We start from the raw sequence: 21,371 nt of genomic DNA, 5'->3' as shown, positions 1-21,371 counted from the left end.
AAGCTTTTTGCTTAACTGGATATTTTAAATATTGATAATAAAAAAAAACTAATAAAATCACCTCTTCAGACAACAATAGATGTATTTATTATTCGTCATCAATATAATAGTTACAGTACAATTCTTTCATCACGTGCAATTCTTTTGTTTCAATTATACACAGTGTATCTATTATAAAATGGATGATATCCGCATACAGGTGATTTTTAGATGAATATTATATTAGTAGAATTAATAAAAACATCTAATTTAAAAAAAAATCAACAATAATGAATTATCCAGTTTGACCTAACAACACACATATCGGTGCTCCCGGACGTTTACAAGGACGTGAAAAACAAACCCACGATCCCTTGAAAATCAATTATGACAGTTTACACAATTCTGACCCTTATCGCTCTGAACAATAATCGCATTTTAGCGTGAAGAGAAAAAGAACAACTGATAAGCGGACTGGAAAAGCATTTAACGGACAGCGAAAACAAACCACCAACACTGTACATTGACTATCCAAAGGATTCGCTTGTGTCGAAGTTTGTCCAGTATTAGCTCAAACTGGTTACGTAGTGCAATACAAAGTAAACATGAGGAGATTTGTTATACTCAGTGCTGTCATACTGCAGATTTCGTGGTGTTATGGTGAGTTGATTTGTGTTGTGTTGTTGTGTGTTGTTGCAAGCGTAACATAATCGATTTTAGCACGATAAGCTAATCAGGCACTTAGCATATAAATATTGCGTTAATGTATTGCAATATGTTCCTTTTTAACATGTATTTTTTTTTAAATAAAAAGTGCTTCTTTTCCAAAAAGTCTTTCAAAAGTTTTTCATCCAAACCAAAAGCTTTTTTTTCCAATAAAGCCTTTGGTTTGGATTTTTTTACAGTGAATGGGGATGATGACTAGGTTTGAATATATTGATTTTTATGAGACTTCGGGTGAATAAGGTTATTAAATAATTAAATAATATGTAAAAGACAAAGATTGACTAGATGTTTGCTCCACCTGAAAGTTGTTTTAAGTTAGATGCGGGATTTTACAACTGATATAATCAGCGAATAAGTTGTTACCAAAGTAACTTTATCTATGTCCTCGGAAATTTTGAAAATATTATCAGCGTAAACAGTCAAGTCAAGAGCCGTGATAGCCCGTTGGATGCGACCTCTGCCTTCGATTCCGGAGGGTGCATACACCTTAAGCTTTTCAGTTGTGTGCATTTTAAGAAATTAAATATCACGTGTCTCAAACGGTGAAGAAAAAACATCATGAGGAAACCTGTTTACTAGAGAATTTTCTTAATTCTGAGAGGAGACTCGAGCTCAGCAGTGAACCGAATATGGGTTGATGATGATGATGATGATGAAACAGTCAGAAATTGCCCGTTGCGGCAATACAGATAACGAGGTAACACCATCTGGAAGGACGTAGGATTAGGACGTAGGATTTCCGAGGACGTAGATCCGGAGGGTGTGGGTTCGAATCCGGTCTGGGCATGCACCTCCAACTTTTCAGTTGTGTGCATTTTAAGAAATTAAAATATCACGTGTCTCAATCGGTGAAGGAAAACATCGTGAGGAAACCTGCATACCAGAGAATTACCTTAATTCTCTGCGTGTGTGAAGTCTGCCAATCCGGGCCAGCGTGGTGGACTATTGGCCTAACCCCTCTCATTCTGAGAGGAGACTCGAGCTCAGCAGTGAGCCGAATATAGGTTGATGACGACGACGACCATCTGGAAAATGCCATTAGTGCGAAAATTAGCATCGTGCGTAGGAGTGTGATATTTAGATAGGCACTACACCTTTAATCATACCATTACCTACTTTACTTGCGTATTGTCGATAGTAGTAACCAATTCACATAAAAAGGCAATTCACATACCTATTCCTTCCCCACAGTTCACAACAGAATACTCTATGTATGTTTCTGTACCGCATACAAACATGTGATGGACTTGCCAATGCATAGCTTTAAGCAAGGTGTTAAAAAACATTAACTTAGTCGAGGTTACTATACCATTAATGAGTTCCTTAATGATAAAGGTGCTTGGAAGTCATTGGATCAGCTTCCAGAAGAAGTAGAACTATATTAAATTGTTATGTTGTTTTGATATCAATTGTAAATTATAATACTGTATGATTTTTTTTTATAAAAGAGCAACTGTTGAGTTTCTTGCCGGTTTCTTCTCAGCAGAACCTGCCTTCCGAGCTGCTGGTAGAATCTTTACAAATAGTCGACTGAAGTGCTTGTAAACTGAGCCTACTTGAAATAAATGAATTTTAAATTTTTTGACATGATAATTTGTAGAGTTCTTAGTAGATAATAAATAAATAATGAATAGTCCCTTTCATACTCTACTTTAGGGGGTTGGTGATGATGACATTCGAAAATTATCGATTATATTTGTTAGATCATTCAAATTTCAACCTCCGGCCCTGTAATATAATTAGATACATTATTATTTTATACTAATAAGATGTGTACCAGTCGTTATGAGTCCGTAGGTTACATACAATAGAAACGCTAACAAAAGCCGCATCCTTTTTAGGATCACATTGGAATGTTTATGTTTCTAGCATGATAATTATATAAAGACGCTGCTCAAACAATGGAAAACCCAGAATATTTAATCTTACGCCAAAAATTCAACAGTATTTTCAATTGAATAATCTCTCGGTTTTTTAAAGAATATATTTCGGAGAGTTTGCACAGGAGCTATTTGAGCTTGTTCCACCGTCACCTTTTTACCATCGCACCGGGACACCGGGTAGGTTTCCATCCCTATAGTAGAGGAGCCGAAGAGGGGATTTTTGCAGTTACTCGAGCGCGGCAGATAAACATAAGGGATTATACCTTACACTTTGTCGAGTACCTCCACCGAGTATGAGCCCTTAATATTGGTGGGTACATTTAGGGCAACCAAAAAAAAAAACCAACTTCATAAATACTCAACCAGCACGTCAGATCAAGATAAGGTAGGTGAGTTGATAGCTAAAAACTGCACATTTTGAAAATCTGACGATTTGAGCGTAACGTAATGGAATGGGAGGGTTTCAAAGTTACAAAATTAAACCCTTATATTTTAGTGCTCGAGGTACGAGTGCGATTAATTTTTTACTTATTTTTAAGGAAATAATCTCCTAATTAATCGCTAAAAATTTCTTACAATTTCAGTAAGCCAAAGTAATAAAAATTGTTTTTAAAGTCTGTAGTTTTTTCTTTCCACCGCTAAAAGCGGAAAAAGTAAATAACCATTTATTCTTCCTATAATTTAATCTACCAAATGTAATCGGTCTCAATGACGCTCGAGTAGCTGCAAATTTAGCATCCCGGGCTCCCCTACTACTACGTCATTGACAATCCTATAGAACTCGTACGAAGCGATTTGCTTCTTCGTTTCTTATACGTAGGGCTAGTATATGAAACTGTCTCCCGAAGACAGTATTTCCTAATTCTTACAACCTTGGCATTTTTAAGATGACAGTGAATAGGCATCTTCTAGGCAAGCGCATTTCATCTTAGGCCACATCTACACTTACCATCAGGTGAAATCGTGTTCAAGCACGAGCTTACTCCTATTAAAAAAAATACTGTGGCAAAGATAATAGTTATGACTTTTATCCACCGGAGATTTAAACTACCTAGGTTCTCAGTTGATTTTGATGAACGTCAATGGTGTTATGATTCACCTAAATTAAAAGTTAATCTTAATTAACACTACAGTGACCTCCTTTGTGAGGCGAAATAAAAGATTTTTATTTATTTTTTCTTATTTTGATTTGAATGACATAGGTACCGAAAGCTAATACCGTATTTATTGTCGTATGTTATATGCAATAGCGTATTTCTACTTCTTTTAAAAGATTTGGCAATGAAATGGCATTCAGAATCTAGACCTTAGGACCAGCTATGGTATTGTGCAATGAAATGGCCAAAAATCAGAATCTAGACCTTAGTACCAGCTATGGTATTGTAACTCTCACAGAATCTCTGATGATTGAATCTTACCAATCTGTTACAACACAAATCCAACAGGTGTTTTTTTCTAATATTGTACTGAAGTGAAATATTTTTCTTATTTTTATTTGCAAACGCAAGAGGCATATCTATTTTTTAATATGACCAATATTCCCATTCCCCTCCAACTAGTCGGAAAAGACTCTATTAGGAGTGGGTACGACAATGGACCAATGGGTCGGGGATCGAAACACCACCCCTCGGTGATGAGTCCGACCGCTCCTACCGTTGAACTATTGAGGCTATAAAATGTTGTTGTACTGTATCTAGATATATGAGAAACCGGAAACTTTCGTTTTCTTTGGGACGACTTACCTTCATCTAAATTCCATCCTTCGCCACTAGTAACCGACTAGTGTCATCTTGCTTTAAATAATGATCCAGGTGGAAAATATCAACTTTTTAAGAGCGTTTATAGAGAGTGTTTAAATATACCGAATCGACGTGCCTACGAATAAGACATCAATTAGGCTGAATTATTAATAACTGTAAAGAAATTGCGAAATTGATCCAGCGATTTTAGAAATTACTACTTTCAACAACAATACAAACTGGCAATCCCCAATTATTTTCTTTGACTATGTCCCAGTTTTTTGTCACCACCAGTATTATATTAGAAGGAAGAACAAAAAGTTTTTATAATGTGTCTAATGACACATAATATCGCGTGTAGTTTTTTTTTATCGAGACAAAAATAATCACTGTGGTCGTTAGAGATCTCTTAACTATATATTGACACGACATCTACCGGTTTTTCGTTAATTCAACAATAACGGTTTTAGATAAACAAGTGTTGACGTTTAAATATGTATACGCTTTTCTTTTAAAAGTATGTATTGGTTGTAGTAGTTTAAATCTGTATTTGTTTTTCCTTTATAAGTGTATAGCGGTTGTAGTAGTTTATATCTATATTATACAGGGTGCTCAGGAGTATTTCCCATAATAAGTTACTCTGGAGTTATATTCGTTAATTGTCTAAGTAACATGTAAATATTTTGGGAGTAAAAAATATTTCTTTTGTAAATAGATCTTAAATTGTATTAATTTGGTACTATTACTACTTTGTTTAAATAACGTTCGTTATTTAAACAAATAATACCTGAATATTTTCTACAATGTCGAGCTGTGTGTTCAGAAAGTGTAAAAACTAATACACTTAAATATATAATGTAGTAGCTAAATTCGGATCACATTTTGCTATGATTTTTTTTTTTTTTATTCTTGACAAGTTAGCCCTTGACTACAATCTCACCTGATGGTAAGTGATGATACAGTCTAAGATGGAAGCGGGCTAACTTGTTAGGAGGAGGATGAAAATCCACACTCCTTTCGGTTTCTACACGACATCGTACCGGAACGCTAAATCGCTTGGCGGTACGTCTTTGGTGGTAGGCACGTACTAACATTTCTATGGTTTAAAATATCGTTGTTATAACTCTCACAAAATCTCGCAACTGTAAAGCTTATTAAGATTAGGCTTTAGATTATTATTAAGGCCTATTAGGTTTACAGAATCTTCCGATCTGTTACAAAACAAATCTATGTGATTTTTATTTCAGAATTAAAAGGTCATAAATATATCATATTTTTTTAACTATATGCCAGCTTTAATTAAGAAATCGTTAATCAATGTGCTTTCTAAAAGCAAATTTTGAGGTTTTCGTTAAAAATTAAATACCTGTTGGCTGTTGGTTTTATATTTCGCCAACCAAATAAAAAAGTTATCGTGACATGGAATGGCGTAATAAATAATAATCAATACGTTACGCGCGTCAACATTATTAAATAATATAATTGTGACACAAAACCATATAAATATTTGATTATAGAAAATGAAATATCTAACGTGAGAAATTCTTAGAATAAGTTTCTAGAAATTACACAGTGGATTCATAAAAAAAAAACAGCAGAATTAACAAGAACAACAACAGAACAATACTGAGATTTGATATTTTTTTATATTAAACAAAAGCCAGGATACAATTTTTAGTTGTGATGGATGAATAGTTCTCACATGTAATCAAAATAAAAAATTTTAATAAAAAAAAATTCAACCAACTTCAAAAACATAAAACATACTGACAATTAAAAAGCGAAAAATAATATCATTCTAAGTTCTATATATCACATTATGTACTAACTGATGATCAGTTAGAAGACGGTACTTCATTAAGTTTAATGGAAAATGGAAAAAATATATAACGCTATAGTTGTTAAAAAGGGTTAATGGAAAAAATATATAACGCTATAGTTGTTAAAAAGGGTTAATGGAAAAAATATATAACGCTATAGTTGTCCTTACAATTTTTGAAAGTTTTCCTCGATTTCTCCAGGATCCCATCATCAGATCCTGATATGGTGACAATGGGACCACTTCAGGGGTATACACGTTCCAAGGAAAAAAAAATTCAAAATTGCTTAACAAATGACGAATTTCTGAGGCAAACATTAAAAAAAAAACATACGCTTCAAATTGAGATATAATTTATTACTCAATGTGATGTTTATAACTATTTACATTTTCTAATTAATTAAGTTAATTTATTTAGTTTTAGATTACTTTTGTTTTAAAAATAAATTAACTACCTAAACAAACAACAATATATTAAAAAAAAGGAAATATAATTCCAATTTTAGTATAAACTTATTTGTAATACTACGCTGTTTTGAAATGCTAAGAATAGATGATGTGGATTTGGGAATGGAATACTGATGTTTTTAATTAAATTTAATTGGATGCTTTTATCTTTATATAACGTGAATAACAAAAGCGGAATTCGAAAGTGGTTTTTGATTATTTCGTTTCGATAAAGCCGTTAGGATATTATAATATTTTATACCTATCTATAATCTTACAGAAAATGTAAAAAATATTGGGGATATTAGAATTTATTGGCATACCTTAACAGACATTAAAATGTAAATTACGGTACTAATATACATAATTATTGGAAGGTTAGATATATTGTATAGGTATTGTAACACTAATTCATATAGGCATTGCATTATGTGTTTTTGTTTTTTAACCGACTTCCAAAAAGGAGGAGGTTCTACGTTTGGCTGTATGTATGTTTTTATGTATCATTACATTAGGGGGGGTTGGAATTTTAACTTCCCTAATGTTAAATGACAACTTTGGTTGTGACTCAGATTATGTTACTAAGTTGAACGTCTTCCGGAACGGAGGTACTTCGGATGGAGTTCACAGTGATAGATTTTTGATTGACGTTGAAATAAGGTCAGTAAAAACCAATTCAATGACGGGCATTAGGGGCCTCGATCGACCGAAGCGTAAGATCGATCGACAGAAGATTTACTTCGAAACCTAAGGGACACGCACGTTCTTAAATACCTCCATCAGGCCTTTAATGCCTGATGGGGCCTGGTGGGTTCAAATTGTATATATTTCAATATGCACAGTCATTACTTTGATTTCTTAAAATTTTTCTCATAACGACTCGAAGGGCAACCAAAAAAACTAACTTCTGCTATACTAAACCATCACGTTAGACAAGTATTATTTAAGTTAGTTAATAGCTAAAAGGTGTGCATTTTGATAATTTTACAATTTGAGCGCATATTTTGGGAATGGAAGTGTCCAAAGGTAAAATAAAATGTATTAATGTTCTCGAGCCACGAGCGAGGTTATTTTTTTCTATTTGTAGGAAATTACCTAGCCGTAGTAATAATTTTTTTTTGAGAGGTATTTACCCCGTACCACTGTATTTTTTTTTCTTCCTATCTACGAGTAATCTACCAAATTTAGTCGGTCCCTATGACGCTTTAGAAATTTAGCATTCCGGGCTCCTATTAGTGGTATCGATCCACGATGGATCGTTTGATCTACATGCATGGACGCATGTAATTCGTTCAAATGACATTGAACTTGACAGTCGAGAAGTTCATTCAATGACCAGCAAAAACTCGCCGAGTATGGGAGTGTGGGCGTATATACTAGTACTTCGTTAATGTATGTTCTATCGCCTATGTAAATAGTCAACATAAAGTGGCAAAACGAGTGGTTACTCGTATTGAAAGCTTTTAAACGTTACTAATTTATGTACCTACTTAAGTATATAAGTATGTGGTGATAGCCCAGTGGATATGACCTCTTCCTCCGATTCCGGAGGGTGTGCGTTCGAATCCGGTCCGGGGCATGGACCACCAACTTTTCAATTCTGTGCATTTTAAGAAATTAAATATCACGTGTCTTAAACGGTTAAGGAAAACATCGTGAAATCTGCCAATCCGCATTGGACCAGCGTGGTGGACTATTGGCCTATCCCCTCTCATTCTGAGAGTAGATTCGAGCTCAGTAGTGAGCCGAATATGGGTTGATAACTAGATGATGATGAATTAAGCATAAGTATGTATGTACTAGATAGTCTATACAATGTACTATACCTAATTTTATGAAGGCAGAAAGTTTCCAGCTGATGCTCCTACGTTAGAGCGTGCCTATTATAGACTTTGGACCCTCAACAGTTCAAGTAGAGTATCTTTATCAATATTTTCCTCAGCATAGTATCGAAAATCATCTTCCCATTAGCCAGTCACTCAGTTACGTGACAACCCTAAGCCCCCATTCGCACGAGTGCTTTTTTAACATGCGTTCAAATAGAACAAATGCATTCTCAAATATATTCAAACGTCAGGTATCTCTAGCAAAGGGCTACCACGTACAGCTAAGGATCTTGTGACTGGAGACATGGCGCATCGTGGTCTTTTATTTTGGAATATACAAATAAGAATCAAAAATGAGGAGTTCCGCAGACGAACCAAAGTCACTGACATAGCTCAGCGAGTCGCGGAGCCACATAGTTCGAAGAGCCGATGGTCGTTGGGGTCCCTAGGTGCTGGAATGGTACTAATGGCACAATGGTTACAATATTACAATAATACTAAAATCTATACTTTTTTTATTATTAGAAATTTATTTAGGTGGGGTATTTTTTACATATTAATAATTAAATTAAAACTAGGAATTAACAGTACATAAAATTAAAATTTATAATAAATAAGAAATACACACCGTTTAATTCTTATTATTTTATACATTTAATTTAACTCTATACTTAATATTATAAAGGGGAAAGATTTGATTGATTGTTTATTACATTGAATAGGTCCTGAAATTGCTGAACCGATTTGAAAGTTCGTTTTAGGCTATATTTTATCCCCATATTGCTACGGAATTAAAATGCGGAATTAAACCGCGTTGCCTCTTCTAGTATCATATATAAGAAAATCATATATTTAAAATAGATAATGGCTCTCTTAATGACATAATAAAAAGGGCTCTTGCCACCATAAATATTCCTGCGCTAATCGAGCCGTTAGGAATCAGTCGGGATGATGGTAAGAGACCTGATGGATTGACGCTGGTTCCCTGGGAAATGGGGCGGGCCCTAATGTGGGACGCTACATGCGTCGACACATTAGCACCGTGTCATATCAGGGAGACAGAATCAAGGCCGGGAGCCGCAGCAGAAAAAGCTGAAATCGGTAAGTGGCTCAAGTATGCCTCTCTGACAGAGAGTTACATATTTGTACCTTTTGCCGTGGAGACCCTTGGGCCATGGAGTCGCAGTGCCAAAAAATTTTTCCGTACCATTTCACCGCGGCTTGTTGCCTCGACTGGTGACAGAAGGGCTGGCTCATTTTTTGCGCAAAGGATCAGCCTGGCTGTCCAGCGCGGAAATGCAGCCAGTATTCTTGCCACCATTCCACGTGGGCATGATTTCTATAGTTATTAGGATACGTTAGCTTAAGTTCCTTATTGTATTCTTTCTCAATAAAAAAAAAAAATTTAAAATACATAAAAAGTCTTTAGCTAAAGAGATTGTAATCAAGATCTTTAGACCACTAACATCCGCTGTTGATTTGCTACACAAGGCGCAAAGTTATAATTAAACCGAGACTTAATTACTGTGGCTTCTGTATTCTAATAGATTAGCCATGTATTTAAAGATTTAAAATAACGGGATTTAACACTTTATAAAGATATAATTAATTGCCAGTTTTAAATAATGGTGGATTTTCAATTTATTCATTTAATTTTTATAAAATATGTGAATGAATTCATATAATTTTATAATTACTTATAATCCTAAATTATGTGTCTTATTAATTGACTTCAGATAAAAGATCGTTCAAATCGATATGTATTATCTATCGGACGCCCGCGACTTCGTCCGCGTGAAATTTAGTTTTTCACGAATCCCTCGGGAACCATGGATTTTCCCGGGATGAAAAGTAGCCTAGGTGTTAATCTAGAATAAAATTTATTTCCGTTCCAAATTTTAGCCAAATCGGTTCAGTAGTCGCGGCATTAAAGAGTAACAAACATCCATACAAACTTTCGCGTTTATAATATTAGTAGGATTAATTGAAGTTTTGGCAGGCTTGTCTGAATTGTTTTTTTGGTACAAAGGTTAAATTATGGGGCAGGTTCGAATCATTTGTTGGGGTTTTTTTTTCTTCCAAGAAATTCTCAGTAGCAATTTCTCTGGTATGCAGGTTTCCTATATTTTCCTTTTAGCGTTTGAGACACGTGATATTTAATTTCTTAAAATGCACACAACTGAAAAGTTGGTGGTGCATGCCCCGGACCGGATACGAACTCACACCCTCCGAAATCGGAGGTAGAGGTCATATCCACTGGGCTATCACGGCCGTTGTATCGGTACACGGTGTACCGATATGGAATTCTATTATGATACTAATAATGGACTTAATGTCGGTGTCCAGGCCCACCCTGGGAAATAATCCTAGATACGCCAATGGAAGGAGGTTCAATGTATAAGGCTGTAGGTAAGAATGACTTTTTAACATTCGGTTTTTGCGTATAAAAAACTCAAGTACGTTTCATCTCAATAAATCCAGCTTATAGGTATAATACGAGCTTAGCCTGATATAATTACTGCCATGAAAATCCGTTTCGTTCAGGAGATTAGCGAACAGACAGAAATTTAAAAATGGTTTATTTTTTGTTTTCTGTATAATACACACACTACACTCTCGGCTTACATTTTTTTAATTAAAGTACTAATTAGACTCGTCTTGATTTTCGTGGAATATTTTTTCAGATAACTACTTCCGCTTTATCCGGTGTTAAAATTCTTACGAAATTTTATATACTGGATAATAATAATAATATATACAGAATGTTGCGGAGTATTTCCCATAATTTCAAGGTGTTGACAAGTCCACTAATAGTTGAGTCCACTAATTGGATCCGAACTGCATAACTAAGTAATTTGTTTTAACTAAAACAAAAAACTTTTTATGTTTTCAAACAAAGAAATTCAAATAATTCCAAGTATCCATGTAACCCACGCCTTTATCAATCCTTGCATTTTAAAATACGATTAATTGATATCGACGAGATGTTGCAACTGGCACTATATCAATTAATAAGTTTGGCTAGGTCATAATATAAGGATGTAATACAATTTAAATCTATTTACGAAACAAATATTTTTTACTCCGAGAAAAGAAATATCTTCATTTTAGAACACAATCATGTTCCTTAGACATTTTTAATTATTTTTCCTTAAAGAATATAACCCTATAGAGTTATAGTTATGGAAAATACTTCCGAGCATCTTGAATAGCCCTGTTCTAGTCGGATGGTGGGCACATTTTTCGAGCCAGAAGAACATATGGATATTCTGAGTGTCTCTAATCTCGGCTTAGAAATGAGTAATGGAATTTAAAGAGACGATGGGAGTTTCCATTACCATAATTCGCCAAATAAAGACTCGACGTTGTTAGTGGAACACAAATATAGTGGGAAACCAAGAGTATAATATTATTATTTATCTTCCAATGCTAACGTAACCTTAATAAATAAATAAACACCATTGATCTTAGACCTTTTATATCTACTATATTATAATATTTGAGTAGGTATTGTAGTATCTGACTGAGATCCGTTTTTATGCCAATGACACAATAATATAATCTAGATAGAAAAAATAGAATGGCAAGGGGGCGGGATTAGTATTGAGTCTAAATGCCAGTCGGACATATGATTCAGATAGAAATTAAATTATGATTCGTGAATAGTCTCTTTGAGTGATCATTATTATCCGACTTTAAAAAAGGAGGAGGTTCTCAATTCGAAGCGTATGTTTTTTTTTACCTTCGTCATTTCTTAACCAATTTTGAAAAAACTTTTTTGTTAAAGTTAGGTTAGGTTAGAACATAAAAACTGGGGTGCCCAGCCGCAGGCCGGTCACATAGGTCAGTCTTTAGGTTGTAACTTGTAACCTAAACCTAGGTCAGGAGTAGTATCACTAAAAATATAAAAATAAAAAAAAACATACTAAAATTTAACCGACTTCAAAATCAGAAAATAGACTAAAAAACCAAAAAATATCATCGTACGTGCTATCTTCTGATCATTTTGAAGGCATTGACGTATTAATTAAAGCCGTTTCTGAAAGAACCACGGGAAAGAACTGTCTGAAATTCGTAAATCTGTATGCGGCTATGATTTAAACGGCTTGAGTTAATGCATCATGTTGGCACCACCTTCAAAGTGATCAGAAGATGATCAGATGTACGATGTTATTTTTTTATTTTTAGTTTGAAGTAGATTAAATTTTTTTTTTAATTTTTTTATTTTAAAAGAATCGAAATGGTGGTAGAGTCACTACAAACAAAAACATGAAATTACAAAAGCGCTTATGCAAAAAGAGTCTGCTTGAAATAAACGAATTACAATATTGGAATTTGGGCAATTAAAAGATAATTTCTGTGTCTTCCTTCCTAGTTTAGTTTTAGTAGGTTAGAACATTGATGACTTGTTTAGTAGTTACCTACAATTTTTAGCACCTTTATGCTAACTGGAGATGACTATATCTGCCTTTGTCGTCTATATCTGCATATATCGTCCATATATGCCGTGGATGTCCATCGGCTAATAAAGATGATGATGTGCTAACTTACAAAATAGGTACTACCGTGTTAATTATTACTTTAAACGAAAAACTATTTACCATTTGATTCATACGAAAATGTGTAATATCAGATTCAGTTGTATCGATCAAAAATACAGCCTAAAAATATAGGCTGTATTGAATATTGCGCAGTAAATTATTTACACTTTCATTAGTCACTCTGAAACAATCGTAGGTTAGGTAGGTACCTACTTCGTGGCTATTATATCTGAATAATTGTTTCCAGTATATTTACGATTTCTTTGGTGTTCACTCCTTTATAGTGTTGTGTTGGTGAGTATATTTGTATCGCTAAAAGGTGTAATTTATTTTTATATACAAAAGTAAATGAATCTTACACGCTCTTTTTTTTTCTTTACAAGTTCGCCCTTGACTGCAATATCTATACTTATAATAAATCTGTAAAGAGGTCAATTCTGTACATGAAATATATTTCCAAAATAACTATCAGGGGGTTAGTGGTCGATACTGATGCCAAAAATGCAATCAGTAAAATTTTTGTCTGTCTATATGTTCTTTATAGAAACAAAAACTACTCGACAGATTTTAACGAAACTTGGTACAATTATTCTTCATACTCCTGGGCAGGTTATAGTATACTTTTCATCACGCTATGATCAATAGGAGCAGAGCAGTGAAGGGAAATGTTGGGAAAACGGGAGATATTACTCAATTTTTTAAGCTTCGCGTGTCGAGTGTGCAGCCTTAATGGGTAGGGTAGGGGTAGGGGTAGGGACTAGGGTAGGGGAAGGGAGGGTAGGGCAGGGTAGGGTAGGGTAGAGGTAGATAAAAGTTTACATCTACTTTCACGCGGACGAAGTCGCGGGCGTCCGCTAGTCATATCATATTTCTAAACTCGCACTTGCGAGTTATACAAAACAACGTTAGAGAATAGCCGTGCTGTTTCTGCGATGTTGACCTTGCCAAGGTTAAGATCATCGTACAGTTTGTTTTTACAAACTACAGTTTTCCTCTTTGTTAATTTTAGTCTGGTAGTTAGGTGCCTAGCCAAACAATCTATTACACTAGTAATTATCAACACACCGTGCTCAAAAAGCGTCATTTTACTGCAGCGTGAAGGAGTAATTAACTGTGACAAAAACGGTAAATGCAATATTGGATCTTGGAGAAAAATATAGACTACCCTTTTTCTATTTTTGTACCCTCACTAGCTCTCTGATACTAAGTTTTAGATTTGAATGGTCTTTGTATATTCAACTACCATTGAAAACTAATTAGATTATGTTAAGTTTAAAGTACATAATATTTTATTTTACTATAAAATTTTACATTAAATTAAGATCATATCTACTGTTTCGTGGAAATCTACTGTTTTTTGTCGAGTTCAACAATTCAATTCGCTTCTGTCTTTCTGTATTAAACTTTGAGCATAAAAAAATAAAAAAATCATAATATATCTACATCGTCGTCATGTAGATGTAGATATATTATAGCAGTGATAGCCCAGTGGTTATGACCTCTGCCTCTGATTCCGGAGGGTGTGTGTTCGAATCCGGTTCAGGGCATGCACCTCCAACTTTTCAGTTGTGTGCATTTTAAGAAATTTAATCAATCAAAACATCGTGAGGAAACCTGCATACCAGAGAATTATATTCATTCTCTGCGTGTGTGAAGTCTGCCAATCCGCATTGGGCCAGCGTGGTGGACTATTGGCCTAACCCCTCTCATTCTGAGAGGAGACTCGAGCTCAGCAGTGAGCGGAATATAGGTTGATGACGAATATATCTAACATCTTCACAGACGATATCTTTAGGCTCTATTATCTATAAAGACAGTTAAAGATCTGACTTTACAATTTTGAACATACATTGATCACACTTGAGTTTTTTTACGATTTTGATCATATACATTGATCACACTTGAGTGTTTTTACAATTTTGAACATACATTGATCACACTTGAGTGTTGTCTAACAAATCAGTAAAGATGACTCGGTATCCAATAAAAATACAACATGCCATCATTCTTGACCGTTTATAATTAAAATTGCGCAAGTAAGGTCCTGTTTTATTAAGGAAACTGTAGCACTTGTAAATCCAATTAAATATATCTTATTAGATGCAAGAAGTTGTACAATAATCATCTAATACCATATTATCTGCAGTTGAATATTAAAGATTGAAGACATCTGTGATCATCACTGTCTTATTATAGGAAAAACATTTATCTATAAAATACAATCAGGGTTTTCCATCCATTAAAGTTTAAATGCGCATAAGTTTTTTATAGTTCTGTTCGACACCGTTGAGTGCTATTAAATCGTCTCGCATTAAGTAAATATGTGATAAATAGTTACATACGAGTAGGAAGGTAATATTTGTAGCCATATTGTACGACTTCGCCTGCGTGGAAATCAATGCAAACTTACTACCCTTATTTCACCAAAAAATTTGGGGTTGAATTTTAAAAATTCTTGAATTAAATTATTTTTCGAATTTTTTTATGATTTATGAACAAACTTTTAAAACTGTAACTCTGAAAATGGATGACTTTGCATACAAACTTTCAACCCCTTCTATTTTTATTTTAAGGATAAAAAGTAGTCGCATTTATAATAATATCAAAATTCATCTCGATCGGTTAAGCCGTTTAGCCGTGGTAACAGACAGACAAACTTACTTTCGCATTTATAATTAGTATAGATTTATGGCTAATGGCTTGAAGCACTTTTTGATTCTTTACGCACAAATTGCTAATATGTCAGACTTCGTCATCCTCAATTGATGAAGTGATAATATATCGTTATAATTTTATAACTGTTCTCTAACCTGTGTAATCTCTAGATAATATTTTCACCCGGTCGGTGATTATGAGCAGGGCTTCGTGCGTTTTCTGCTTTCGAAGACGACCTCAGTGGCTATTTCCAATGCATATTTGGGAGGTCCTGGTATCTCCTAAGAATGCACCGGTGCCGTTCCTTACACTGAGCCTGTAAGGCTCGTTCTATAAGTAAAATTGTAAAGTACTGCAAGACTCAACGTCTAAGAAGTTTTATGTAAAATAATTACAAACACCATTGTTGTATCATCATCAGATAACAATGCTTATTAGGACTATTTTAGGAACTAATCAGCACTGAAAAAGTTACAGAAAAGCAAAAATACACAATTTCGTTTACTTTTACGGCCTCCGTGGTGCAGTGGTATGCGCGGTGGATTTACAAGACGGAGGTCCTGGGTTCGATCCCCAGCTGGGCCGATTGAAGTTTTCTTAATTGGTCCAGGTCTGGCTGGTGAGAGGATTTGGCCGTGGCTAGTTACCACCCTACCGACAAAGACGTACCGCCAAGCGGTTTAGCGTTCCGGTACGATGTCGAGTAGAAACCGAAAGGGGTGTGGATTTTCATCCTCCACCTAACAAGCCCGCTTCCATCTTAGATGCATCATCACTTACTATCAGGTGAGATTGTAATCAAGGGCTAACTTGTTAAGAATAAAAAAAAAATGTCATACTTTTTCAATTATGTAATTTAATTTAAAACTGAATAACTGCATATATTTTGAAAAGATCTACAGGGCCTCTGGTAGTATTCGAGTAAAATACCCTTTCAAATAAAAAAAAATAAATGGACAAAACCGGTTAATAAACCACGGAGTTAAGAGTTAATAAACATTAAAGAGGAAAATACACATCGAAATGAGAATGTCCTTATTCTGAAGTCATCATCATCATTAACAACCCATATTTGGCTCAGTAGTTGAGCACGAGTCTCCTTACAGAATGAGAATGCAGATTGGCAGACCTCACACACGTAGAGAATAAAGAAAATTCTCATGTATTCACCGTTTGAGACACATGACATTTAATTTCTTAAAATGCACATAACTGACTATTCTGAGTCTGAGGTTGATAATAATTTTTTTTTTCTTTTCAGCTTACCCAGGTCCAGCAGGTGTAGGAGCCTACGCGTATCAGGACTCAAACGGCCATAGGTACGGTGGAACTTACGATCTGAAGGACAATATCAATCCGTTCCGGGACCCCTTCGCGAGCCCCTTCAACGACGTCGACGCATTCTTCCCCGATTACTTTAGGAACTACGAGAATCTACTTCAACAGTAAGAGTTCGCACAATGATCAGTAGGTGCTGAGCTTTCGGTGGTGGTGTGTTGGTGACGGCTCCTATTTCCACAATTTGCACACACCGATCAATAAATTCACTTGTTATTGCGTGAATTGCATCCAGCACCGCAGTTCTTGGAGATATATGTGTTTATATAAATGAATTGTCCGATGCTATTTATATACGATGATGATGATCATCACTTTAGAACGACTGAATATTGATGAAATTGTGATTTGCCTGAATATGTCTGTCTGTCTGTGTCATAGTTTATTGATGTACTCGTAAGAGGACCTAGTCAATGATGAAATCGGGTTCCAAAATTTTACCTCCCCAACATTTTTAAGAAATTATAAGTTGGTTTAACTTAGGATGGATCGGCTAGAAAATATAAAGATGAAACCGTAACTATAAGTGACACATTATATTTTAGCCTGGTTTAGCATAATAGAGTTCTGTTAGTTCAGATGATTATCACGCTGTGACCATAATATACATTTAATTTATTTGTAAGTCAGGTTAACGACCAGGTTAATGATCTTTTACATTACAGTGTCGTTGTGACCTATGTTGTTAATGACCTTTTCCATAACTGCTAATGTTATTGTGATTCTTTGGATGCATCATGTTCGATGATTCTATTTCGAGAAATTCAGCAGATTTTTCGTAGTTAATCGTTTTTTTCCTATATCTGATCTTAATCAAAACCTCTATGTATGTTTTACCACGTTAAGTGTTTATTTGATGTCAATGAATATCCGTTCCATGGATTAAGTATCAGTATATCTAGACGGACAGACAGACACAATTTTTTTTTTAATATTTTTTCTTTCTATTTTTAGTAACGCGGTTTTAAACACAGAAATTTGGTGTCTTAAATTGTTATTACGACTAAACTATGATCACGTATAACTATGTGTTTATGGTCTTTGATATTCTCAAAGCAAATCGGGTGAAGGTGTTATGTAGCAACATAAAGACTGGCCCTGCATCGCTTTGGCCTAGTTGGACGTATATCCATCCTCGTTCAAGTACTTGACAATGCCATTACTTATATCGTTACTGTATTCAGATATCTGGGTAGCTATCAAATATGCTAGCTGTTCAGATTTCAGAAGAAATAGAAACAAAATATGCCTCAATTTTATATTAATGGTTAATATTAATTTCATAGCCAAATTACAAGATTCAGGAAGCGGTCAGCCATTCCACGATTTCCACCATTCCGTAGGTAAACATGACACGTTTATATATGTAAAAGTGTGTATGTACGTGTGCTTAACATTCCGATATCAATTTACTAACACTACCATCGCTATTCTTTCGCTTACATCGTCTCTTTGGTATCTAATGTGGGAGTGTGTTTGAAATGAAGATTACGTTTACAGGATTTTCGCTGATATAGAGACCCAAAGGTTAGCGTCATATGCTGCTCAGAAAGCATATGATCTAACATTTAACCAAGCAGGTTACCATACGAATTTCCTTAGGTTCCCCAATTTTGGCGGATTCCCATTCTTTGGAGCAGGACCGATGCCATTTAATATGCCCCACGGTAGCCATAATGCAGCCTTCGCTGGCGCTGCCGCTGGACCAGGATACAGGCATCAAGTTGCTGGTATTGACCCAATCAACTCGGTAAGCATTTTCATAACTATATTTTTCTAACAATCTATGGGCCTTAGGAAACTCAGTGTTCCTCAACAGATTCTAGTATGTACGTGATGGAAACATAAATAATAAAATCCATAGGTAAAAGAACTAAAGCGGCTGAAGTAGGCTATCTTAAGGCATAGGTAGGTAAAGTTCTAGGAATTGACAGACGCTGGGGCCTTAAGTTCTTGTAATGGCAATTCACACTAAAAAGCAAGATGGACGACCGGTCGAATTGGTAGACGACATAAACAAGTCACGGACGGCCTAACACAGCATAATTTTTGAAAATAACAGGCCTGATATATCCTGATAGGTTTGATGGTTTTGATAGTATTTTAGGTATCGGTCACAAGCTAGGTTCACAAACGAAAACTAGAGTGGTGACTTAGCAAGTTTTACAAACGAAATTTGGGTTAAGAATAGCAATGAAACATCAAAAGCAAAAAAAAAAAAAAAAAAAAACATCAAATCAATTGACAAAATATCATCTTCCTACTGATGATATCCACCAGTAAGCACGGGATGGCATTTGTAACATATGAGTGAAACAAAATTTGGTTTGGAATGAAATCGTAGAAATTCAAATAGGATACCTATAAGGTCGTGTAGGATTTCCTCGAGTCTGTTAGAAGTTACGTCATTATTGAGGCTGGTCATATTTGAAGCGTGACCAGCGATGAATATTTAACTTATTCATCTTGAAAATTGTTACAGCTGAGTGTATTGTTATATTATTCCTTAAATCCTACTAATATTATAAACGCGAAAGTTTATATGGATGTTTGTTACCCTTTAACGCTGCAACTACTGAACTGATATGTCTGAAATTTAAAACGAAGATGCCTTAGGCTTAATTAATTCATTAACTAGGCAACTACTTGGACCAAAAAAGCAGTTTCCTTTAGGTCTACAGAAATTAACTGACAAACATAGTTAGATACGAGTACATTCTAATGCAACTTCCCATGATTTTATGACTTAACGAGTGCTGATGTACTTTTAATGACATTTACTTTCCAGAATATCCCAAATGTGAATGTAGTCGAACGCTTCAACGATGAAGAAAGGAGTAATAACCCCGGGAAGTTCTACAGCGTTTCCAGCTCATCGTTCGCCTCGTCTTCCAACATCGATGGCAAAGTCGCAGGTCACAGAGAAGCTGAGACTGTTGTGAATGACAATGGAAAAATTACCAAGTACAAGGTCCACAGTTAAACAACTGAACCGACAGTCCAAGCCTTAAATTGAGTTAACAAACGTAACATCATTTCTTGTCTGTCTGTACCGTGTCTACCAAATGTATAGTGCTCGCCACGGATCTATAAGTTTGTGAAGTTAGCTGCGGAATGAGTATATATTGATTCATTGCGCAGTCATTTGTTGCTGACTTCACAAACACAATATCTCGTAGCAGGCACTGTATGTCCATAGTTTTATATATTTGAAATCCTATAAGCCCTCATACGCACGAGAGTTTTTTGAACGGGCGTTCAGATATGGTATAAAGTTAAAATAAAGGTCTATTTCCATCGGCCAAAATTGAAAATGCAACACTGCTCGAAATAAAGTGTCGTGTTTTAAAAACGTTGTCGTGTGAATAACTTACATAAAGTTTATGTAGTGTTTAATAATAACTTTAGCGAAAACAAGTGAATACAAAATTACAAGCGTCTTTAGGAAAGTTTTCGTTCGCAAAATTTTGGGTAAACGGTAAAATATTTTACCGTTCATCCGAAATGACATAATTCTACTTAACCAATTGCATATTTTTAATAAGTAAAAGTACTTATATAAATCAAACGACAGACAAAGAAACGTTTGTTTAATTCAAGATTATGGGCTCTGTAATCCCTTGTAGCGCCCGAAAATTGTTGACCAGTATTTTGTATTTATTAATATTTATATTTGCAGTTTAAAATATTTCTTATTAAACATTGTAAAAATTAACATGCGTCTAAATAGGCTGTGATTGTAATGTTGTTAATTTGAAATGTTAATAAACCATGAAACGATGTTTATTGGTAATACTAGAATTTACTAATAAATATGGATGTGAGTTGGCGCTTCAAAAACCACATTTTATTTCAAATCCTGCTAGCTATCCTATTAGTAGCCTCGTTGGTGTAATGGTTAGCCAATGGCTTTGGATCTCGAGGTCCTGGGTTCGAGTCCTAGGTTCATCAGCAAGAAATAGAGAAGGTGGTGATGTCCCCGTGTCTCGTCGATACCGGTCATTAACATATAAGGCACACCTGATGGTTGAGAAAAACCATTGCCTATATCTATACTAATATTATAAAGCTGAAGAGTTTGTTTGTTTATTTGATTGAACGCGCTAATCTCAGGAACTACTGGTCCGATTTGAAAAATTCTTTCAGTGTTAGATAGCCCATTTATCGAGGAAGGCTATAGGCTATATATTATCCCCGTATTCCTACGGCAACGGGAACCACACGAGTGAACCGCGCGGCGTCAGCTAGTATTTATATATATATATAGAGCAAATATTACGCAGAGTACACGAATAGAGTGCCTACAATAGACTGAGTCCAATTACATGAAGCGTAAGTATTAACCATAATGTGTCTTTAATTACATCGGAAATCATAATTTTCAACCTGGAGTACAGCAATGTTTGACAGAAATAAAC

General features: G+C 35.0%; 1 protein-coding gene across 2 annotated transcripts; it reads left to right on the top strand.

The window, feature by feature from the left end:
- Positions 1-478: 478 nt before the first annotated feature.
- Positions 479-20,793, top strand: LOC112050194 (uncharacterized). 2 transcript variants are annotated; one of them, XM_024088387.2, is made up of 4 exons: positions 479-639; positions 16,877-17,060; positions 18,556-18,703; positions 19,742-20,793. In XM_024088387.2, the coding sequence occupies exons 1-4, from the start codon at positions 585-587 to the stop codon at positions 19,934-19,936; spliced, it is 582 nt and encodes a 193-aa protein (XP_023944155.2). In that variant the 5' UTR covers positions 479-584; the 3' UTR covers positions 19,937-20,793. The 2 variants fall into 2 exon arrangements, with proteins under 2 accessions (XP_023944155.2, XP_023944154.2); XM_024088386.2 differs by having other exon boundaries at positions 18,454-18,703.
- Positions 20,794-21,371: the final 578 nt, after the last annotated feature.

This window comes from Bicyclus anynana, chromosome 1 (genome assembly GCF_947172395.1).
Source record: "Bicyclus anynana chromosome 1, ilBicAnyn1.1, whole genome shotgun sequence".
Classification (NCBI taxonomy): domain Eukaryota; kingdom Metazoa; phylum Arthropoda; class Insecta; order Lepidoptera; family Nymphalidae; genus Bicyclus; species Bicyclus anynana.
The sequence above is the reverse complement of the archived record's forward strand: the minus strand, read 5'-3'. Positions and strand labels throughout refer to the sequence as shown.